We start from the raw sequence: 23,759 nt of genomic DNA on the forward strand, positions 1-23,759 counted from the left end.
ATCTTGGTTGCAGGTTTTTCTCCTTCATCACTTTAATTATGTCCTGCCACTCCCTTCTGGCTTGTAGAGTTTCTGCTGAGAGATCAGCTGTTATCCTGATGGGGATTCCCTTGTGTGTTATTTGTTGTTTTTGCCTTGCTGCTTTTAATATGATTTCTTTGTGTTTAATTTTTGACAGTTTGATTAATATGTGTCTTGGCGTATTTCTCCTTGGATTTATTCTGTATGGGACTCTCTGTGCCTCCTGGACTTGATTAACTATTTCCTTTCCCATATTAGGGAAGTTTTCAACTATAATCTCTTCAAATATTTTCTCAGTCCCTTTCTTTTTCTCTTCTTCTTCTGGAACCCCTATAATTCGAATGTTGGTGCGTTTAATGTTGTCCCAGAGGTCTCTGAGACTGTCCTCTGTTCGTTTCATTCTTTTTTCTTTATTTTGCTCTGCAGCAGTTATTTCCACTATTTTATCTTCCACCTCACTTATCCGTTCTTCTGCCTCAGTTATTCTGCTATTGATCCCATCTAGAGTATTTTTTATTTCATGTATTGTGTTTTTAATCGATGCTTGATTCATCTTTAGTTCTTCTAGGTCCTTGTTAACTGTTTCTTGCATTTTGTCTATTCTATTTCCAAGATTTTGGATCTGGGAAATAGAATCTTGGATCATCTTTACCATCATTATTCTGAATTCTTTTTCAGGTAGACTGCCTATTACCTCTTCATTTGTTAGATCTGGTGGGTTTTTATCTTGCTCCTTCTCCTGCTGTGTGTTTTTCTGTCTTCTCATTTTGCTTATGTTACTGTGTTTGGGGTCTCCTTTTTGCAGGCTGCCGGTTCGTAGTTCCCGTTGTTTTTGGTGTCTGTCCCCAGTGGCTAAGGTTGGTTTAGTGGGTTGTGTAGGCTTCCTGGTGGAGGGGACTAGTGCCTGTGTTCTGGTGGATGAGGCTGGATCTTGTCTTTCTGGTGGGCAGGTCCACGTCTGGTGGTGTGTTTTGGGGTGTCTGCAGACTTTTTATGAGTTTAGGCCACCTCTCTGCTAATGGGTGGCGTTGTGTTCCTGTCTTGCTAGTTGTTTGGCTTAGGGTGTCCAGCACTGTAGCTTGTTGGTCGTTGAGTGAAGCTGGGTGCTGGTGTTGAGATGGAGATCTCTGGAAGATTTTTGCCGTTTGATATTATGTGGAGCTGGGAGGTCTCTTGTGGACCAGTGTCCTGAAGTTGGCTCTCCCACCTCAGAGGCACAGCACTGACTCCTGGCTCCTCAATTTGGGATGATGTGTTGTCTATTCATGTATTCCACAGATGCAGGGTACATCAAGTTGATTGTGGAGCTTTAATCCGCTGCTTCTGAGGCTGCTGGGAGAGGTTTCCCTTTCTCTTCTTTGTTCTCACAGCTCCTGGGTCTCAGCTTTGGATTTGGCCCCGCCTCTGCGTGTAGGTCGCCAGAGGGCGTCTGTTCTTCGCTCAGGCAGGACAGGGTTAAAGGAGCAGCCTCTTCGGGGATTCTGGCTCACTCAGGCCGGGCGGGAGGGAGGGGCACGGAGTGTGGGGCGAGCCTGCAGCGGCAGAGGTCGGCGTGACGTTGCACCAGCCCGAGGCGCACCGTGCGTTCTCCCAGGGAAGCCGCCCCTGGATCCCGGGACCCCGGCAGTGGCGGGCTGCACAGGCTCCCGGAAGGGCGGTGTGGGCAGTGACCTGCGCTCGCACACAGGCTTCTTGGCGGCGGCAGCAGCAGCCCCAGCGTCCCACGCCTGTCACTGGGCTCCGCGCTTTCAGTCGCGACTCGCGCCCGTCTGTGGAGCCCCTTTAAGCAGCACTCTTAATCCCCTCTCCTCGCGCACCAGGAAACCAAGAGGGAAGAAAAAGTCTCTTGCCTCTTCGGCAGCTCCAGAGTTTTCCCGGACTCCCTCCCGGCTAGCTGTGGCACATTAGCCCCCTTCAGGCTGAGTTCTCGCCGCCAGCCCCAGTCCTCTCCCTGCGCTCTGACCGAAGCCCGAGCCTCAGCTTCCAGCGCTGCGCGCCCCGGCGGGCGAGCAGACAAGCCTCTCGGGCTGGTGAGTGCCGCTCGGCACTGATCCTCTGTGTGGGGATCTCTCCGCTTTGCCCTACCCAGGTATGTGGGGAGTTTCTTGCCTTTTGGGAGGTCTGGGGTCTTCTGCCAGCGTTCAGTAGGTGTTCTGTAGGAGTTGTTCCACGTGTAGCTGTATTTCTGGTGTATCCGTGGGGAGGAAGGTGATCTCCGCGTCTTACTCTTCCGCCATCTTACCCGGAAGTCCTGTATTGCTTTTTATATTAGTTTCTGGCTGCTGCAGAGATGGGAACTTGGGCCAAATCTTGTTAACAACCTTAATGGAAATTAGTTTGGAAAATCCCCATTTCAATTCTGTTGATGTGGCCAACGTGTATCTTTGAAATCAGTAAAACCTCTTGGCTTATGGCATCTTTAGAAACTATGGTAGAGCAGCATCTTCAGTGACTCTGAGGTGTGGAGACGTACTCAGGGTGTATTGAGTGACTGTGTAGAAGAACAACAAAGTAAACGCTTAACTGAGCACCTCCAACACTGTTCTAGGTGCTTAGGATTTACCGCTGAGTAAAACAGGAAAAAAATTATCTGCCCATACAGGTTTTGTGTTCTAACAAGGGGAGAGGCAATATACATAATAATTCTATAATATATTAAGAGAGGGGCTTCCCTGGTGGTGCAGTGGTTAAGAATCCGCCTGCCAATGCAGGGGACACGGGTTTGAGCCCTGGTCCAGGAAGATCCCACATGGAGTGGAGCAACTAATCCCGTGCGCTGCAACTACTGAGCCTGCGCTCTAGAGCCCGCGAGCCACAACTACTGAGACGTGCGTGCCTAGAGCCCATGCTCCTCAATGAAGAGTAGCCCCCACTCGCTGCAACTAGAGAAAGCCAGCGTGCAGCAACAAAGACCCAACGCAGCCAAAAATAAATAAAATAAATAAATTAAAAAATATATATAGGGCCTCCCTGGTGGCGCAGTGGTTGAGAGTCCGCCTGCCGATGCAGGGGATACGGGTTCGTGCCCCGGTCTGGGAGGATCCCATGTGCCGCGGAGCGGCTGGGCCCGTGGGCCATGGCCGCTGGGCCTGCGCGTCCGGAGCCTGTGCTCCGCAACGGGAGAGGCCACAACAGTGAGAGGCCCGCATACCACAAAAAAAAAAAGAAAAAAAAAAAAAAATATATATATATATTAGGAGATAAGACAAAGCAGAGCAGGGCAAAGGTGGAGAAGGAGCAGGTTGGGGGTGAACGGCTGAGATTTGAGTGGAGACTTGAAAGGAGAAAGGAAGTCAGCCAGGAGAATACCTGTAGGAGGAGTGCTCTGGCGTGGGGAACAGTGTGAAAGGATGCCCTGAGACAGGATGCTGGAGGAATATCCAGAAGACTGATGTGACCAGTGTGGAGTGAGGGGCAAGCAGGTGAGAGAGGTCATGGGATCCTGGATGCAGGACCCGGCTTTCCATCATGAGCACTTGACCGTCTTCTAAGTTACGTGGGGAGCCAGTGCAGGGGTGTGAGCAGAGCAGTCCTTCTTATGTTTTAGGCATCTACTGTGAAGGCTGTGGTGAGGATAGACTATAACGGGGCCAGGGGAAAAGCAGGGAGACTTATTAGGAGGTGACTGACATTATCTAGGCAAGAGATGATGGAGCCTGGGTCATGAAGTGAGCAACAGAGGTGGGAAGGTAGTGATCAGATTGTGGGCATATTTTGAAGATGCTCCAGCATGATGTCCTGACAGATTGGGTACAGAGTTTGATGACTCTTAGGGTTTTTGACCTGAAGAGCTAGAAGTATAGAGTAGTAAGCCATCAGCAGAGCTGGGGAAAGGCGTAGATGGAGTAGGTATTAGGGAAAATACAGGAGTTCAGTCTTGGGCATGTAGGGACATTTAAAAGAGTGTGTTGAAAAAGTCAGGGATGGAGATATAAATTTGGGAGCTGTTTGCATAGATTTGGTCTTTAAAGCTAGGAGACTCAGGTAAGATGGCCAAATTCATGAATGTAGAAGGCTAATGTTCCTGACTCAATCATTATTGAAATCCCCTCCTTAGTAAGGTGAACACACCAATCTTAACCTGGTCTTCTTTAGTAAAAAATAGAGACTCCTGTCCTCTCAAGGATGGAGTTGGAAATGCACAAGGTATAAGCATTTAGGGTGACTGAATCTTGATCTCAAGACTCCACCTCTTTCTTCCCGCCACCACCATTCAGTGAATCAAATCCATTCAAATGATTTTTCCAATAAATATATGCTATATATGCCTCCAAAAAAATACTAGGGTGAGAAATAATTCAAATAAATTGTGGGTTCTCCATAATGATTGACCACCAGGTTGATTGGGGTTTTGCTCTAACAGTGTTGAAACACATGGCTTCCAGGCCAGAAAAAATGAAATGGTTATACTGTTGAACTCAGAGTTATGGGATAGTATTGAATACAGTTCTGATTAAACCAATAATTAAAATTGTAAAGCAACTTGTAATGATATGTGGATCACGTGTAAGTAACTTCTCTTGCCATCTGAGTATTCGGTTTCTAACCAACCAGCCTGATATTAAAATTAGCCTGGGCAAGCAATAGCTCCATCTGTGTGTTTCTCTGTACCTTGTTTCCTTATCTGTAAAACAGGGATAATACTAGTACCTACATCATAGGTTTCTTATAAGGATTAGATGAGGCATTTCTTGTAAAGTACTTTAGAACATTACCTGGTATAGAGTATACACCATATAAATGACAGTTGTCATCATCATCATCAACCATGATATGTTTAAGGATTCAAAGAATGAGTATGTGGTTTTGGTCAAAGAGGACCACCTGTTATTTTATAATGATGGCCCCTGCTGAAACCTGTCTTTGGTTTGTACAGATATTATCACTACCTTTACACCCATTACCTGCCAGCCAGCCTGAAGAACATGGTGGACCAACTGGCCAACTGTGAGGACATACTCATGAATTTCCTGGTGTCTGCTGTGACAAAATTGCCTCCAATCAAAGTGACCCAGAAGAAACAGTATAAGGAGACAATGATGGGGCAGGTAAGAGAAGGAGAACTCTCCCCCCTTGCTTTGCTCACTGGTGACTCAGTCTGAGGTAATGAGGACTCACTGTTCCTCTAGGAAGCATAATGAGAAGATATCAGGAAACAAACCACATCCAAAAGCTCTGAGGGAGTGTATGTTTGGATGTGGGTAATTGGGAAGATGTAAGTCAAGAGTATCTTTATGTCCAGAGTATAAGAGCTGTCTAAATTGGTGCAGTCACTATGGAGAAAAGTATGGAGTTTCCTTAAAAAACTAAAAATAGAGTTACCATATGATCCAGCAGTCTCATTCCTGGGCATACATCCAGAGAAAACTCTAAATCAAAAATACCCATGTACCCCAATGTTCATAGCAGCACTGTTTACAAAAGCCAAGACATGCAAGCAATCTAAGTGTCCGTCGACAGATGAATGGATAAAGAAGATGTGACATTGTATATATATATATGCAATGGAATATTAGCCATGAAAATGAATGAAATAATGCCATTTGCAGCAACATGGATGGACCTAGGGATTATCATACTAAGTGAAGTAAGGCAGACAGAGAAAGACAAATATCATATAATATTGCTTATATGTGGAATCTTAAAAAATGATACAAATGAACTTATTTACAAAACAGCAGTAGACTCACAGACATAGAAAACAAACTATGGTTACCAAAGGGGATAGTGGGTGTGGGGAGAGATAAATTAGGAGTTCAGGATTAACAGATATACACACTACTATATATAAAATAGGTAAACAACAAGGACCTACTGTCTAGCACAGGGAACAATACTCAATATCTTGTAATAACCTATAATGGAAAAGAATCTAAAAAAGAATATATATCTGTATAACTGAATCACTTTGCTGTACACCTGAAACTAACACAACATGTATACTTCAATAAAAGTTGAATAAAAAAATAAAAGTGCTCATGTGACCTACCAGGTGGCATAAGAAAGACGTCTCTTCTCCAGAGTTAAAGACCTAAAGAGAATTTATGCAAGTTTATTTTAGGTGTTTTATTGAGTGAATAGCTAATAATGCTCTCAACACAGCCTTCTAATGGTTGCTCTTGAGTTGGATGTGCATTGTGGAGGCAGATGAGGAGTCATAGTACTTGATTTTCAGTTCTAGAGCCAGCACTTAGTTGCTGTAGGCAAGTCAGTTACCTTCCGAAACTCAATTGTCTCATCTTTAAAATGGAAATGGTGACATCTACCTCACAGCGTTGAGGTCAGGCGTATGAAAGCGTTTGCCAAAGTAAAATACAGTGTTGAGTCACAAACGATTACTACTAAAAATACTTTCAGCGAAATATAATCTAACTTTCTCTTTTTACAAGTAAGAAAACTAGGACCCAGAGAATTTAAGCATATTGCCAGAAGTCACCCAGGATTAGAGACAACTTGGAGTTGAATCCCGGCCTCTGTTTCTTCCACTATTTATTCTTCTACACCCCAAGGTCCTTTTATTCATCTTGGACAGAGCCCAGTACTCTATGTACAAAATCAAAAACCATAAGGCCATTTAGATCTACCCAAGTGAAATCATGGAGAATCCAGCAGGATTTGAGTCAACCTAAAAGGACATACTTATGTAGTTATATCAATTCAATTTGGGGGCTTTTCCATGTACCTTGTTCTAACAGTTATTGAAAATCACATATAAATCCAGCTTTTGCAGAGGAAAATGTTACCAGGCCTCATGTTAACACAATTGATGGTTTTTCATTCACCGAATTTAGTAAAAGCAAAAAATTTACAGGATTTTAAGTTTATAAAATTTAATAATTTAATATTTACCAAATATGTACAGTCTAGGTACTAGGTACTGGACAAAGCAAAGAATCTAGTGGAAAATTCTATTCCCCTCTAACTACTAAAAGGACAGGCGAGAGGATTTACAAGAATTTGTCATTTTTAACACCAAAAGACTTTTCAAATTCAAGCAAAATGTATTGAGTACCCATGCATATTCATATTTATTATCTCATTTAAAGCTACACCATTCGTTTAATATTGTTAACTCAGAGTCCTCTGGACTCCCCTGAGGTTATACACAAATTAGGGGTGGAACTCATAACGTATGGTTTCTTAGGGGTTGGTTTTTTACTCTTTTCATAGATTTGCCTAATTCTACCAAACCAATATTTCTAGTGACTTTACACATCTTTTGGAACAAATCTAAATTTAGGCTTAGGTCTAACTAGACGTATCTAGCTAGATATATGCTCTATTTGCCCCCTTCTTCCCATCATATACACTAGTTTATTGAATGTTTGTGTGACTGGTGAAGTAAATGGATATCGTGCTCTAAAATTATGCCTTTATAACACAGGAAAGATATCTTCTGTAATATGTTGGTTGACCCAAAATGTTAAAATCAAGAGGCAAAAAAGAGACTTGAATGATTCACTTGGACTCTTTTTTTTTTTTCATTTGTAAGAGAATAAGAATGAGCTTAGGCTCTTGACAGTGTTTCCCTCTGCGGATGTGAGCACTCACCGGGATGTAGTGGGTCTAGCCCTTTGGGAATAAGTGGGCCAATCAGAAATGGCCTGCAGGCTCATCCCAAATCAGGAGAAAAGTGGACGTACCTTTGGGACTTTCGGCTCTGATATGGACTCAACTGGTCAGCTTAATTTGATACTCTCTCTGATTTACCAAGCAGAGTTCCTCTAGTACAAAAGGCAAAGAATGAAACCTGAGTTCTGCCCCTTTCTAGCCCTGAACAAACAGTTTTAACTTCCTTGAACCTGCTTCCTCATCTGTACGGTGGAGATGTTATTACCTGGGTAGATAACTCGGCCAGGTTGCTGTGAGGCTCAAATGAGCTCATGAAAACACTTTACAAATAGTGTTTTGTTTGTTGTTCTGCTGCTCCAAGATAACTTGACATTTGTATTTACCTTTGATGCTTTCTTTCAAGCATATTGACACTTGTGGTTTTAAAGTGACTCTGAGTGATTCTCACAGCAAAACATACCTTCCTGTGAAAGTATTTTCTAACAATGCATGAGGATGCAAACACATTACACACACACACACACACACACACACACACACACACACACCATTCAACAGTGGCCTATTGACATAAATGAGTTTGTGGGGGTTTTTTGACATAATTGGGCAGCCCACCTTTTCCTTGTTTCATAAAAACACGATTTTAAAGACATTATGCTTAGTTGATCTATTTAAATTTCAGCACTCAAGTCACTTAAGGCATTCTTTTAAATCAATGTCAGTCATTTAAATGGTCTAAAAATATTTAACCAACCTTAGGGTCAACATGGAGAGCTGAAGAGACGGCAGCCATCTTTCTACTTACTCAGAATCAACCAAATTAACAGGGGGGTTTCAGAAAATTATCTGTGAAACCATAAATACGTTATTAGTCATCGCATTTGCTCCCAAGTGCAAAGAAAAGTTTTATGTTTAGTGACCACAGCAGTTGCGATTCAGTTGGTAGGTCCTTCACGGACCAGAGAATGTGTCAGTCCCTATGGATCTTTGTATGTTTGGGGCACTGGGAAACGTGGCAGGTCTCGGGAAAATCTTCTGGCGAGGCTGAAAATCTGGATCCATGCTTGCATCTTCACCAGGCACGTGGATGGGGCCGCGTGGTGGCCAGGCCAGACCCTGAGCCCTACTGTGTGCCCGTAAGCCTGACTTCGTTTCCGGCCGTGTGTGCATCTCACCTGGCACCTGTCTCATCGTCTTCCTTCTTTGTCTCCCTTTCCCCAGACCTCTCGGGCTTCCCGCTGGGCTGACCCTGACCACTTTGCCCAGCGACAGAGCTGCATGAATACGTTTGCCAGCTGGTTTGGCTACATGCCGCTGATCCACTCTCAGATGAGGCTCGACCCCGTCCTCTTTAAAGACCAGGTCTCTATTCTGCGGAAGAAATACCGAGACATCGAGCGACTTTGAGGAACCTGGCCGAGTCGGGGGAGGGGAGCAAGAAGGGCCAGAGGTTGGGGTCAGCGGCTCTCTCTTCCCCGTGCACATCCGCCCAGCAGCGGAGCTAGATTGTGCCAAGTATCCAAATAAACTAAGATGATCAAAGTGACAAAAAAAGAAAATAAAGGAAAATAAAAAGGCCAATGGAAACTCTACTCCTGACTCGTGGGACTGCACAGGACTGCTCCAGCCTCACCTCACTGGCTTCTACGTCCCAAGACTAGGTTGTGTACAGTTTAATTATGGAACATTAAATAATTATTTTTGAAATGATTGCTATGCAGGTTTAAACTTTTTTAATGATCAAAACTATTAAAAACCAGAGTTCTTTCTTTAATCAAAATTGTGTTGGTTGTGAATATTTCAAAGCTGCTGCTCCTCTTCCACAGACAGCATCGCCGTCGGTCACGCGGGGTGCCCCGCAGTTTCGAAAAGCTCGGACTTCATGGAAAAAACCATAAGTCACTCTACCCCATGTCAAGAAATAGCCAAGCATAACTGAGACAAGTTCATGACTCAGCTTTGCCAGAGCAAATTGTTTTCCCTTTTGAATTTGCAGATCCACTTGAACTTTTATCTCTAAAATGTTGCTGCATGAGAATAAGTGTAATGACCTCCAGGTAGACAGTTCTAACTGAAAACTTTATGTTTGAGATAAAGATGATCATCTTTTTCATTGCAGGGTTGCGGGAAGTTAGTACCAAGAAAATACTAGTGTAATTAAGAAGTGTTCAGTTTACACAAGGAACCATGCAAACAATCCACCAGCATATTAGTGAGATGGAAGTATTGACCCACAATAGTAACCTAGTGCTTTTCACAGGCATGGGTTAGATTACACATTCAACCACTGACATACGTCTGCCTAGGGCTGGGGAAAGGCTTTGGTTTCAAGGCAAAGGAAGAATGAGTATATCGTTGGCTCAGCAGGAGTCACAAGACAAGCTCTTTTCATGGTTGTGAAAACCTCGTTTCAGGAGCTTCTCTATTGAAGAAGAAGTAATAATGTTGAAACTCCCACCACTGAATTTGAGGATTGCTGAGACGTAAACGGAGGGTGTATCTCACCGTTGGGACCCTGATACCACTTTTAGCCAAACAGTGTTTTGAGCAAGAATCTGGCAAACAAAATAATCAGAAACAAATGTGAATACTGTTTTATTTCATTTTAATTTTTAAATCTGTAGAATCTGTAGTTTAGTCGTGCTTCTTGTTAAAAAGAACATTTCTATCCCTGGAAATGCTGCTTTGAGCTTCTGATCATTATAAAATTGCAATTACAAACTGAAAAAAATATATATATCCCTTAACTCCATTATAAAAGATGGAGACTTCTGAGATTAAATGCTTGCTTCTACTTGGAAGAGGCAAGAAAGAATAAAGAAGAGAAAGACATTATTGGGTCCTCTTATGTTGAATAAACAAGAAGCACTTTAATTTTTTTTTTTAACCCCTAAACTCTCATGCATCTCATAAATGTGTTTCCAGCATTGGGTTAGAAAAAAGTCTCATCACAGAATTATGTTCAAGTGCCTGGCTTAGGTCAGTGGAAACCGTAAATCCAGGAGACTTTAACTCATCCTTGTTTTGTAGACATCTGGAAGTGAGAAAGGAACTTTCAAAGAGAATGCAAGGAGGGAGAGAGCTTTGAGCACTGGAGAGGTGACTCAATATGCTACCTAGTGACAGCAAGGACCAGAGCCCACGTGTCCTGATTCTGTGTTGTGAGTGGTGCACAGGCAATGAACTTCAATGAAAGACAGGCTTTTCTCTGCAGCCTGGTGACTCAGAAGAGCTCCCTGAATCTCTCTCTTATCCAATTTGACCCAGCCTTAGCCCACTCTCATACATGTGACATTTTCTGCTAAGTGGATTTGACTATCTCAAGTATTTTTTGAAAAATAATTCTTAGGTCCATGGTGCTTGCACTCGTTTCCTTCTATAAAATGCCCAAATAGGTTTCATGCCATTTAAGTTGCAACACTCAGCAACTTAAAGGGTTAGCAGTTAATCCTTATTCATCTGGCCTTTGCAAATTTGTATTTAATTCTTTACATTTGCCAAATTATTCTTGTATCTTTCTCCTTTGCAAAAATGAATGTGATGTTTTTGTTAAATGACCCCCAAGCCGACTTACAACTCATGTTGTCTTGACTTGCAGATCTGTGTCCTTCATTGTACCAGTCAGTCACATGAATGGATTCAGGGAACTGTTTTGCCCGATTTACTGTCACAAAACTCACAGGGCATATTCTCCACAAACAATGTATGTTATGTGGGAAAGAAAAAAAATGGTAATTATAAATGAGAACAGGGTCTGACATACTTTTCAGCCACTTGAAATCTCCACAGTTTTATTTTATGTCATTCTCAGAGCACATCTCTTTGGAATGCTGGCCAGTATGTTCTTTTCCCATTTTGAAGCTACATCTGGGAATAGAACAATGCTTAGCAAGTCAGCAAGGCCCAACAGTAAGATGTAATTTTAATTCACTTAGGCAAGAGTTGTATTTCACTGCAGCAAGTTGACAAATCATAGCCATCTCTGTAGGACGTCAGGAGTTATATCTCAGTCAACTTCAAAGATAACCAGGAGTCCCGAAGTCAGCCAACATGAACTGGGAAGAAGCCAAGACCAGAGAGTACAGTGCCTGCCAACCACGTAATGAATTTAATGCAGAAATTCCATAGAGGACTCGGCCACTTATGATTTCCACACAATACCTTTTTCCAGCTCCACATTAGGACATATGATCTTAAAAACAATTTTTTTAAAGCTGACTTAGGTGTTCATGCAAAAAGGCTTATACAAATCAAGTTTACATATACATGAACCATATCACCTTTGTTGAAAACAACAAAATGACCCAAAATTGAGGCTGTAGAGAAAAATCCATGAAATAATCATTGTAGTCATGTCACAAAAGATAACCTAGCTAGGTAGGCCTACCTGGACATATCATATTGACACACTTTGCAATAGGATGCTTCAGAAGAAGTGGAATATCCGCTAGGTGGAATTTTATGTGCATTACACGTTAATTTTTTCTTGTTCCGAATGGTGCTCAAAGAAGGATCAATCTCGATTGCTTCCTTCCATTTTTATTTTGGAGTGATTTTTGTTTTTCATTTATAGTAGGCTATGTTAGCCTTTATTTTAACGATTCTGGAAACCTGGGTACTTGAAGGGATATTATGCTGGTAGCCTTTCATAAAGGCTACTGAACTTTAATTATCAGGGGTGAGCTGAATGAATGTGAATAGATCTAGATACTATTGGGGGCGGGGAGAGCTCTTGATTTAAGAAGTAAAGAAATATTAATCAAACCTGTTTAAAGGGTGGGAGTAAGGAGAAGGCAGGCCACCAGCTTAGAATCTGAATAAGACTTGCTGGACCAGCTGAATTATGGATGCAAAAGCCGAGGCAAACTTCCCAGACCTGAAAGTGTCTTATGTTCCCTTAGGTCTCTGAGAGCTCCAATTTTAAAAAGGACCAGTTACTACCATGAACTCTCAAATTAGAATGTCCTGTCTTCTAATAGTTAAGATCATCGATGCACAGCCAGTACATGAGGGCTTCCGTTGCTGAATTCCTTTACCTTGTTTCCATTGGCAGTGAGGATGGACAAGAACCTTTCTGGTGGCTTCGTCATTCTTGGCCAGATTTAACCAAGAAAGCTTTCACTGCTGGCCTCATTCTCTCAGGCGTGACTGAAGGGGACATAGTTGTTCTGACTTGAGTTCTCAGTGAAAAGTATTAATACCAGACTGTGCCGAACTTGCCTCCTTCTGTCTTAGAACTTCAGCAAGTACACAGTCAATTACTCCTTGACTCCAATCCTACTTTAAAAGAATGGGATCGAGCATCCTAAGAACACCATCTCACCCATCAATTCAGCAACACTGTCCAGAAGCTGTGGCTAGAAAAGCTGCTATTTACAGTATCGTCTTTTTTTTTTTTTTTGGTCATGCTGGGTCTTAGTTGCGGCCTGTGGGATCTGTAGTTGCAGCATGTGGGGTCTTTAGTTGTGGCATGCAAACCTTAGTTGCAGCATGTGGGATCCAGTTGCCTGACCAGGGCTCTAACCCAGGCCCCCTACATTGGGAGTGCAGAGTCTTAGCCACCGGACCACAAGGGAAGTCCCTACAATATATTCTTGATAATAAAGGTGACTCCTGAAAACCATCTCCCCTTTTCCCCCTTTCCAAAAATCAAAGGATTTTTATTTCCATGATTTTTACTTAGCAGGGATTGACTGTAGTTGTCACTAATATAAAGTTCCAGGATGTTCCTTATCAAGAACCTAGATGAGCTACCCAGATTTTGCCCAATTAAATAGGTGAGGGAGGCTGTAATATCCTCTGGAAAAGAAATGAGTGGGAACCATCAAGAAAGCCGGCAGATTAGCAGGGTCTCACCCTTGTTTAAAATCAAGTCAAGCTAGCCTTTCCGTCACTCTATTTTTGTAATGATTTGCCTTTTAGGCCTCAAAGGCCATTTGATTTCTGCAGTAGTTCTCTGTTCTCCTCTTATAGGAATACATCCCTTTCCTTTTGGTTGTAATTATTACTAAAATTAGGGCCATGCAGATGACCTGGTTACCATGTAATGAACCTTGTATATTTATTTTGAGAGAAAAAATATGTATAGGATATGTTGAGGGGTGGAAGAAAGATATGGAAAACTGGAACTATTTTAGGTGACAAGTTGTAAAGAAAAAAAAGTATACCTTATTTTGTATACGATGTACATTTGGGACAGTTTTCTAATATGTTGCCAATGTTTTTGTAGTATCACCACAGGTCTTTTCTGAAGTGTTTTCCCCATTTGTTACAGACAATTAATGAGTTAGTGCAATTAAGCCCTGAAGTGTGTGTGTGGGTGAGAGAGCCTGTGAGAAAATACAAAGCCATAGATCTTGATTTACTTCACTGACCTGTGTAACTTTATGTCTGGGTTTTACCATCCAAGATAGATTGTTTTATAGAGAGTGTCACCAAAGAATTTTTCCTTCCAATTTATAGAAGAAAAAAAAAAGAGAGACATTATTAATAAATAACATGACTTTTCATCTGCGTGGTTTTCATTTCATCTTTTCTGTTGACTACAGAAAGATGTCAGTTCTAAGGAGGATTCGATGTGCTGGGGAACACAAAGCTCGTGTGGAGATTCTGGGGGAGTTTGGAAGATGAGGTTGGACCACGTGCGCTGGGTGGAGGTCCAACTCTTGCAGCCTGGCTGCAGCCCAGCACTCAGCCTCCTGGGGAACATGGTGTTGCCAGCAGCAGCCATCTCCCAGGCCACATGCAGCTGGTATGGTTGCAAGCAGGCCAGGGTGAAAAGTGGTGATATGCCCAGTTCTCAGCGTTCCTCCACATGGACGCTGGGACAACGTGGCAGGGCCAGGCCCCAGAGCATCTGGAGCCTGACAGCTGTGGCCATTACCCCCTTTGGTTTCAACTGCTGCATAGGGCTCATGAATTACTGGCTGGCAAAGCATTTATTAGACTGGCATTTCTCAAAAGAATTTACAAATGGCTCCAGGCGTGAATGCAGCTCCCTGACTCAGGACCGCTGTAGTAAGATTTTATGACAGTAAAAAACCTCATTCCACCCTATCCTCCCTCCTTTTGGGGGCTCTCCTCCCCTTCCTTCAACCCTCTTTCTTTGGACATTTTTAGAGAAAGGATATCAGTCACCAGCTTCACGTATCTGCAGAGAAGCAAATGCCCAATTGCGCTTGGGGGTGTTGATTTGTTTTAAGACATCAGTCAGGTTATATGTTCAATATTTTAGTTTGTCCATCTGAATGGTGGCTAAAATGGTGACTTCAGAATATTAATTGACAAATAGTTTCTGAGCAACTACTGTATATAGAGCACTGTTCTATGTGCATCCGAAGGAATGACGATGAAAAAATCCTACTTCTTGTTCCCAAGCAAGAGAGAAAGAAGTCAGGCTGAAGTCAGACAAGGCATGTCTAAGGGCCATCATCAGAGGAGGCACAGAAAGAAGTTTGCCAAGTCCCAGGTTCCGAACTGGAACTTGGTTGTGACAGTGCTGCTTTGTACAATCTGGCCTCACAATGTGACGGATGATGGTGTAAACTCATTCCCAAGTGTGAGGACAAATGAGAAGCAGCTTTTAAATTCAGTCCAACCCAGCCTCACAGATGTTTCAACAAATGCCATAGGGTGCAAAAATACCTTGAGCAAACCTACTTGATAAATCAAAGATGGTGTTGCTTTATCATCTGAGCATTTCCACCAGGTCTACTCATGACAAGAGAAAACCAGAAGTTATTTGTGGACACCTGAGTCATTCTGCATTGGTCTCCCCTAACATTGTACTGACTCTCTGATTTGCAGGAACTCAGAACATAGGGGGAACAAATTAGGCTACGTTGCCTACTGTTTGAGGCTCAACTGTGCTTTGGAGGATACAGTGAAGACACGTCCCTACTGCAGTGGATTCAAGGTTTTTATTTCCTTTTGATCTCACTTAGATGAACTGCCCAAGTGTGCTATGTAAGGTCATAGTTTTGGAACACAGCTAACTACCTGGGTTTGAATCCTGATTCTGCCTCTTGGTAGTTCTGTGACCTTACAGAAATTACCATTCCTCTCTGCCTTGATTTCCTCAGAATAGTACTGGTCTATACCTTATCGGGTTCTCATGAGGAGTAAATGAGTTAATCAATAAGACGTTCTTAAAATAGCACACGGTATATAATAAGAAGTATATAACTCTTAGCTATTATTATTAGTCAATATTTTTCCAAAATGGTTTATTTTAGGAATCTTTTCCTTAGCCTGTTCAAGAGGAAACATTCTTAGTTTAATGTTTAGGATGTTAATACTAACAAACTTGTTTTTCTAGTGTCACAGGCACCCCTTGTTTTCAATTGCAATTGTGTTTTAATGTCTGTCATCATGAAATCATCCTAGCATCCAGGAATGGGCAATCCATCAGTGGAAATTATGCAAAGTTGAGTTTTAATTTTCTGGCTGAACTTTGAGGGATCTTTTTTATTCTCATTTAATGGAATATAGTTGAGGTAGCTCAGGACAAAAATGAAGTTTGGGTGCCAATTATTATCGTTTTTTTTCCTGGTGGCTTCAATTATATTAAGAAAGAAAACATGCTCTTGCCAATATGTAAATTATTTGCCAAGTTTGGATTTCTGTTCCAAACTGAACTGCGAATAACCTGGTTTCCTTGGCTAAATTTACTTGTGAAACCAACTTAAAATGTATATTTAATCAGATAGGACCAGATCATTCCATCTTAGAGTAAATGAAAAAAGTTAAACTATGAAGAGGGGACTTGGAGGCTATTTTAACTGTTCCACAAAGATCCATATATACATATTGTTTCATAACATGCTTTTAAAAAGTTAATATATAGTGAACATATTTCCACACATTAAATCATCTCGAACAATCAAATTGTAATGGATGCATAGAACTCCATTGAATGACTATTCCATTTTTTTTTTTTACCTAATTCCTAACTGTTGGATATTTAGGTATTAAGTTTCTTACAATTATGTGGTAAATATTGTAATCATCATTTGATCAATGTGATCCATGCTGTGGTATATATTCTTAAAGATAAATCTTTGTTCACACCCATGACCATTATTTTAGGATAAATCATAGACATAAAATTGGCAAATCAAATGTTATAAACATTTTAGAGATGTTTGCTGCATATTCACAAGATATTTCAATATATGATAATGGCTACTGAAAGAAAATTTCAATTAACCCAATAAAAAGCTATCTAGAAAAAAATCATAATAATTGCAATTTGGCAGCTAAAATGTTTTTTAAAATGGGGTCCATGGAGGCAAAATAGAAGGGTCATCTTCAGTGGTTAAAAAAAAAGTTGAATATTATTCTTCTGGAGGGACAAATGTATTGGTACTAGCCCTCTTGTTGGATGTTGGAAAAACTTGTTGTAGATGACATGTGCCTTATATCTTGTCTTTAGGTTGAAATAGGGAGTTAAAATAAAGCTTCCTTCTCAAATATTGTCTTCTTCCTTCTGGCAATATCCACATCAATTAAGTTTTAATAAAAAGCATTTTAAATATCATTCTCCCTGGCAGCTGATGAGTCTTCTCTTCCAGTATCAGCTTGTTTTTCTTTAGGGGAACACAGCCCTCTTTCCCTCTTAGGTTCTATGATTTGTATGACACTGATCCCACCCTTTATCCTGACTCCAGGGGAGTTATGTACCTGTCAGGTCATTGAGACCCAGTTCCAGACCATGTATTGGCACTTTTAAGAAGGAGGTACCAGGACTTCCCCTTCAGTCCAGTGGTTAAGACTTTGCCTCCCAATGCAGGGGATGTGGGTTCAATCCCTGGTCTGGGAGCTAAGATCCCACATACCTCACGACCAAAAAGCCAAAACATAAAACAGAAGCAATATTGTGACAAATTCAATAAAAAGCTTAAAATGGTCCACATCAAAAAATCTTTAAAAAAAAAGGAGGTACCATCTTTCCTTTAGCATTATGTGCATAATATACTTCAGTAAGGATCACACTAACAATATAGAAAGGGTAGATGTGTTGCAGAGTAGTCGTTTAGCATATCTCGAGGGAGACTTCATTGAAGATGTGCATTTAAGTGAGATCTTAAGAAATAAGTAGCAATTTAACAGAAAAGAGTAGAAAGGGCACTACTTATGAAGGGACATGGACCTAAACACCTTCCATCTGAAGTATGTACAGAGGGAAAAGCGAGAGCCTAGACCTGTGTGAAAGATATCATCATAACACAAAGATTTGGTTGGTTCAGTTCAGGATGACTGCTTGGCTAACAGCATGTATTCCCAGCAAAAAGTAAAGTACGTAAGTGAGTAAGTAATAATAATAGTTCCCTTGAGTCGCATTTTCTTTGCTCCTAATGCAGAAGTTTCAGTGCAAAACACTGGGATTGAGGATCATATCTGATTCTACTGCAGAGGGTAGCAGAAAGCATGTGCTTTTCAAAATCTGTAGGAAAGATCTGACTCTAAAGACTTTGAAATGGAAAAATTAACTTCCATTTCTGGTTAGGATGTAGAAAGTTGCAAAAGATTGTCACACTCATCTTTGCAATGAGTACAAGTCCAATAAGCTACAATATCCTAGTAATTTAAAGCCTGACAGAGAGATGAAGATGCAAAGAAAGTTAAATGAACTAAATCTTAGGAAGAGATCATCCGTTCCCAGAAGAAGAGTATCCCATGGCTGCTTGCACTCTAGCAAGACCAGAATGTTACTCCATCAGAGAGTGGGGTAAGGAGAAACCAGGTGTGCTGCTCATAAACTTTTAGTGGCCATGTGTGGGCTGGTATGAGGGGTTCAAATTCCTAGGTGGCCCAGTCACATGTTGATTTGTGCCCATCTACCAATTCTTTACCATGAGATCCTCACCAGTTGTATGTAGCAGGAAACTGAATGCTGAATGCAGAACAGAAGGATTGAGAGAAATCCCCTTAAGGCACACTGGATCTTCACTGGGTAGAAGGTAGTGGCCCACCAATATCTAAGGAAAGGGCAGGAACACTGAGTGAATCCCTTCCATCCTGAGATGTAGAAAACCATAAGAGTGCACGGCAGTGGCCCACTGAGGGTAGGAGGGAAAAGCAGGGGAGCTGAGAGAGATCCCTCCTGAAGTACACAGAGAGCCCCCTTCCAGATCCACTGAACCTCCACTGAGTGCATGGCAGTGGCCAACCAAAGGCTAGAGGCGAGACAAGAAAGTTAAGAAAAATCTCCCTCAGGTTCACGGGATCCCCACCAAGCGCAAGGCAACTCCGCAGATCCTTGCATAGACATAAGGTAAGTGATATTTAATATAAAATTAATATGTTAGTTTTCTTACTGCCTTATAACTTGGCTTTCAGAGAATCACCTTACTGTACAGTATGCTTCTCTCTCAAAATTGGAGAAACTACGTATCACCCTATCATCACAGGTAAGTGTTTTTCTTTTTTTTTAAGTATATATACACACACACACTTCAATACAAGTGTTGCACATATGTTCTACATGGATACTTAGGCATGATGATGATGATGCAGAAACACTTCATACAGTTCTTGCTGAACAGTTGTTAGATTTTCACCTGAAGACATCCACACACACACAAACAAATACGTTTATTAACTGTATGATGTGATAATTATTTACTACTCGTGAAGTAGAGGTGGATCATCATAAAGGTCTTCATCCTTGTCTCTTCACCAGAGACAAGGGTGGGCTGAGGAGAAGGAGGAAGAGAAGGGGTTGGTCTTGCTGTCTCAGTGGTGGCAGAGGTGGAGGAGATTCAGGAGCAGAAGGGGGGAAAGGAGAGGCAGGCACACTCCATGTAACTCTATGGAAATACGTCCTAATTTCTGTCTGACTTCTTTACTTTTTCATTTGACTAAAAATGTTTCTAGATAGTACCAGTCCTTCTTCCACCATCTGATTTCATTTCAGTGCCGTATCATGGGAGGGTCCGTGTCATAAAAGAAGTCAGAAGCAGTCTTGAATAACCAGAACCCTCCTGCTGGATTGTCTAAATGTCCATTTGTCTCCTCTGTCCTTTGCTTCTTCTGCATCTTCTTCCTCATCATCTGGCTCTGGTTTGGAAGTGCCCATCTCCACCACGTTGACTTCTGTTCATTCCTCTGGTGTGATGTCTGTTAGCTCTTGAATTTCTCCAAGATCCATATCTTTAAACCCTTTACACACCCCCAACCCCCCTTTGCCACATCTACAATCTCTTTCCTGATTTCCTCAACTGGCTCTGTTGTAAATTCTGTGAAGTCATGCACAACATCTGGACACAGTTTTCTCTGGCAGGAATTTATTATTTCAGGTTTGATGGCTTTCACAGCTTTTTCTATAGTAACTATGGCATATTCAGTGGTGTAAACCTTCCAGACCTGCATGATGTTCTCTCTACCACGGTTCTCTTTCATAACGTTGACCATCCTTTCCATAGAGTACTGTGTGAAATGAGCCTCAAAGCTCCTTATGACCCCCGATCTAGAGGCTGAATTAGAGACCTTGGGCAAAGTAGGCCACTTCAACATCTTCGGTGTTGAACTCATGGGGTTCTGGGCAGCCAGTTGCATTGTCCAGTATTAAAGAACTTTAAAAGTCAATCTGTTACTGGCAAGGTACTTCCTGACCTCAGGGACAAACATCGATGAAACCAACCCAGAAAAAGTTTTCTCATCCAGGCCTTCTTGTACAACCAAAAGAGTGACAGCTGGTGTTTACCTTTTCCCTTCAAGGCTTGGGGTTTAGCAGCTTTATAAGTAAGGGCAGTCCTGATTATAAACACAACTGCATTTGCACAAAACAGTAGACTTCTCTTATTCCTTCCTGTCTTAAATCCTGGTGCTCACTTCTCTTCCTTACTAATCAATGTCCTTTGTGGCATTTTTTTTCCAGAACAGGGCACTTTCATCTGCATTAAAAACCTGTTCAGGCAGATATCCTTTCTCCTCACTGATTTTCTTCACGGCGTCAGGGAATTGGTCTGTTACCTCTCTGTTGGCAGAGGCTGCTTCTCCTGTCTTGATTTTTTTTTTTTAAAGCCAAACCTCTTTCTAAAACCATCCTTTGCTGGCGTTAAATTCTCCAGCTTTAGATCCTTCGCCTTCCATTTTGCTTTAAGTTACCATGTAATGACTTTGTTTTTTCTCAGATTGTGTTGAGTCTATAGGTATGCCTTTCTTATAGCAATCCTGCACCTACAGAAAAGCTGCATTTTCAATACGAGATAAAAAGATATTTCATAAAAAGTGCAAGGTTTTCACACCTGCTGGCATAGCTGCAGTGATAGCTTTACGAATTTTCTTTTCTTTTTTTACAGTGGTCCTTACACTCAATTCTTTTATCTTGAAATGGTGGGCAACTGCAGCTGCAGACCTCAATCTACAGTATAGGTCCTCAAAACATTAAAAATAGAACTAACGTATTATCCAGCAATCTCACTTTTGAGTCTATTTCTGAAGGAAATGAAATCAACTATCATAAAGAAATATCTGCACCCCCATGTTCACTGTAGCATTAATTACATTAGCCAAGATATGGAAACAACTGTGTCTAATAATGGATGAATGGATAAAGAAAATGAAATATATATCTATATATCTGTATCTGTCTGTCCCTCTGTATAGATATTATATATAATGGAATATTATTCAGCCTTAGCAACAACATAGATGAACTTTGAGGGCATTATGTTCACTGAAATAAGTCAGAGTAAGACACATACTGTATGATCTCACTTACGTGTCAAATCTAAAGAAAAAAACAAACTCATAGAAATAGACAATAGAGAGGTGGCTGCAAGGTAGGGAAATGGGGAAAAGTAGTCAAAGGTAAAAACTTCCAGTTATAAGATAAATAAGTTCTGGAGATGTAATGTACACCATGGGGACTATAGCTAATAATACTGTATTTTATATTTGAAGGTTGCTAAGAAAGTAGATCTTAAAAGTTCCCATCACACACACACACACACACACACACACACACACAAATTGTAACTATGTGAGGTGAGGGATGTGTTAACTAACCTTATTATGGTAATCATTTTGCAATATATTACATACATCAAATCATTATATTATACACCTTAAACTTACGCAGTGTTATATGTCACTTATATCTCAATAAAGCTGGTGGGAGGGAAGGTCAACATATCAAAATCAACAGCATTTAAGAAAAGATTGGAGAGAGAGACCTTCAAGATGGCAGAGGAGTAAGATACGGAGATCACCTTCCTGCCCATAAATACATCAGAAGTACATCGACATGTGGAACAACTCCTACAGAACACCTACTGAACGCTGGCAGAAGACCTCAGACCTCCCAAAAGGCAAGAAACTCCCCACATACCTGGGTAGGGCAAAAGGAAAAAGAAAAAACAGAGACGAAAGAGTAGGGACGGGACCTGCACCAGTGGGAGGGAGCCGTGAAGGAGGAAAGGTTTCCACACACTAGAAGCCCCTTCGTGGGCGGAGACTGTGGGTGGCGGAGGGGGGGAAGCTTTGGAGCCGCAGAGGAGAGCACAGCAACGGGTGCAGAGGGCAAAGCGGAGAGATTCCTGCACAGAGGATCTGTGCCGACTGGCACTCACCAGCCCGAGAGGCTTGTCTGCTCGGCCGCCGGGGCGGGAGGGGGCTGGGAGGAGGGGACTGGGAGCTGAGGCTCGGGCTTCAGTCGGATCGCAGGGAGAGGACTGGGGTTGGCGGCGTGAACATAGCCTGAAGGGGGCTAGCCGGGAGGGAGTCCGGGAAAAAGTCTAAAACTGCCTAAGAAGGCAAGAGACCATTGTTTCTGGGTGCATAAGGAGAGGGGATTCAGAGCACTGCCTAAAGGAGCTCCAGAGACTGGCGCGAGCCACGGCTAACAGCGCGGACCCCAGAGACGGGCATAAAGTGCTAAGGCTGCTGCTGCAGCCACCAAGAAGCCTGTGTGCGAGCACAGGTCACTATCCACACCTCCCCTCCTGGGAGCCTGTGCAGCCCGCCACTGCCAGGGTCCCGGGATCCAGGGACAACTTCCCCGGGAGAAGGCACGGTGCGCCTCGGGCTGGTGCAACGTCACGCCGGCCTCTGCCACCTCAGGCTCGCCCTGCATCCGTACCCCTCCCTTCCCCCAGCCTGAGTGAGCCAGAGCCCCCGAATCAGCTGCTCCTTTAACCCCGTCCTGTCTAAGCAAAGAACAGATGCCCTCAGGCAACCTACACGCAGAGGTGGGTCCAAATCCAAAGGGGCCTGGAGCTGTGCGAACAAAGAAGAGAAAGGGAAATCTCTCCCAGCAGTCTCAAGAGCAGTGGATTAAATCTCCACAATCAACTTGATGTACCCTGCATCTGTGGAATACCTGAATACACAACGAATCATCCCAAAATTGAGGTGGTGGACTTTGGGAGCAACTGTAGACTTGGGGTTTGCTTTCTACATATAATTTGTTTCTGGTTTTATGTTTATCTTAGTTTAGTATTTACAGTTTATTACCACTGGTAGATTTGTTTATTGATTTGGTTGCTGTCTTCCTTTATATATATATATAGATAGATAGATAGATAGATAGATAGATATAGTCCTTTTTCTCTTTTTGTGAGTGTGTGTGTATGCACCTTTGTATGATTTTGTCTGTATAGCTTTGTTTTTACCATTTTTCCTAGGGTTCTGTCTGTCTGTTTTTTTTCGTATAGTTTTTAGTGCTTGTTATCATTGGTGAATTTGTTTTTTGGTTTGGTTGCTCTCTTCTTTTTCTTTCTTTCTTTCTTATTTTTAATTTTTTTATTTTTAATAATTCCTTTTATTTTTTATTTTAATAACTTTCTTTCTTTCTTTCTTCCTTCCTTTCTTTTCTTTCTTTCTTTCTTTCTTTCTTTCTTTCTTTCTTTCTTTCTTTCTTTCTTCTTTCTCCCTTTCTCCCTTTCTCTCTTTCCCTTTCTTTCTTTCTTTCTTTCTTTCTTTCTTTTTTTCTCAATTTTCTTCTGAGCCATGTGGCTGACAGGGTCTTAGTGCTCTGGCCAGTGGTCAGTCCTGTGCCTCTGAGGTGGGAGAGCTGAGTTCAGGACATTGGTCCACCAGAGGCCTCCCGGCTCCACAGAATATTAAATGGTGAAAGCTCTCCCAGAAATCTCCATCTCAGCTCTAAGACCCAGATCAACTCAATGACCAGCAAGCTACAGTGCAGGACACCCTATGCCAAA

General features: G+C 42.0%; 1 protein-coding gene across 1 annotated transcript in view; it reads left to right on the top strand.

The window, feature by feature from the left end:
- The window catches only part of EXT1 (exostosin glycosyltransferase 1), a 312,007-nt gene extending 302,666 nt beyond the window's left edge, over positions 1 to 9,341 (top strand). Inside the window, exons 10-11 of the mRNA XM_082601832.1 lie at positions 4,898 to 5,069; positions 8,815 to 9,341. Coding sequence (XP_082457958.1) covers positions 4,898 to 5,069; positions 8,815 to 9,000 — 358 coding nt within the window. The 3' untranslated portion in view covers positions 9,001 to 9,341. The remainder of the gene's footprint in view (positions 1 to 4,897; positions 5,070 to 8,814) is intronic.
- The last annotated feature ends 14,418 nt before the right edge of the window (positions 9,342 to 23,759 follow it).

This window comes from Mesoplodon mirus (genome assembly GCF_964341445.2).
Source record: "Mesoplodon mirus genome assembly, chromosome: 16".
NCBI lineage: Eukaryota > Metazoa > Chordata > Mammalia > Artiodactyla > Ziphiidae > Mesoplodon > Mesoplodon mirus.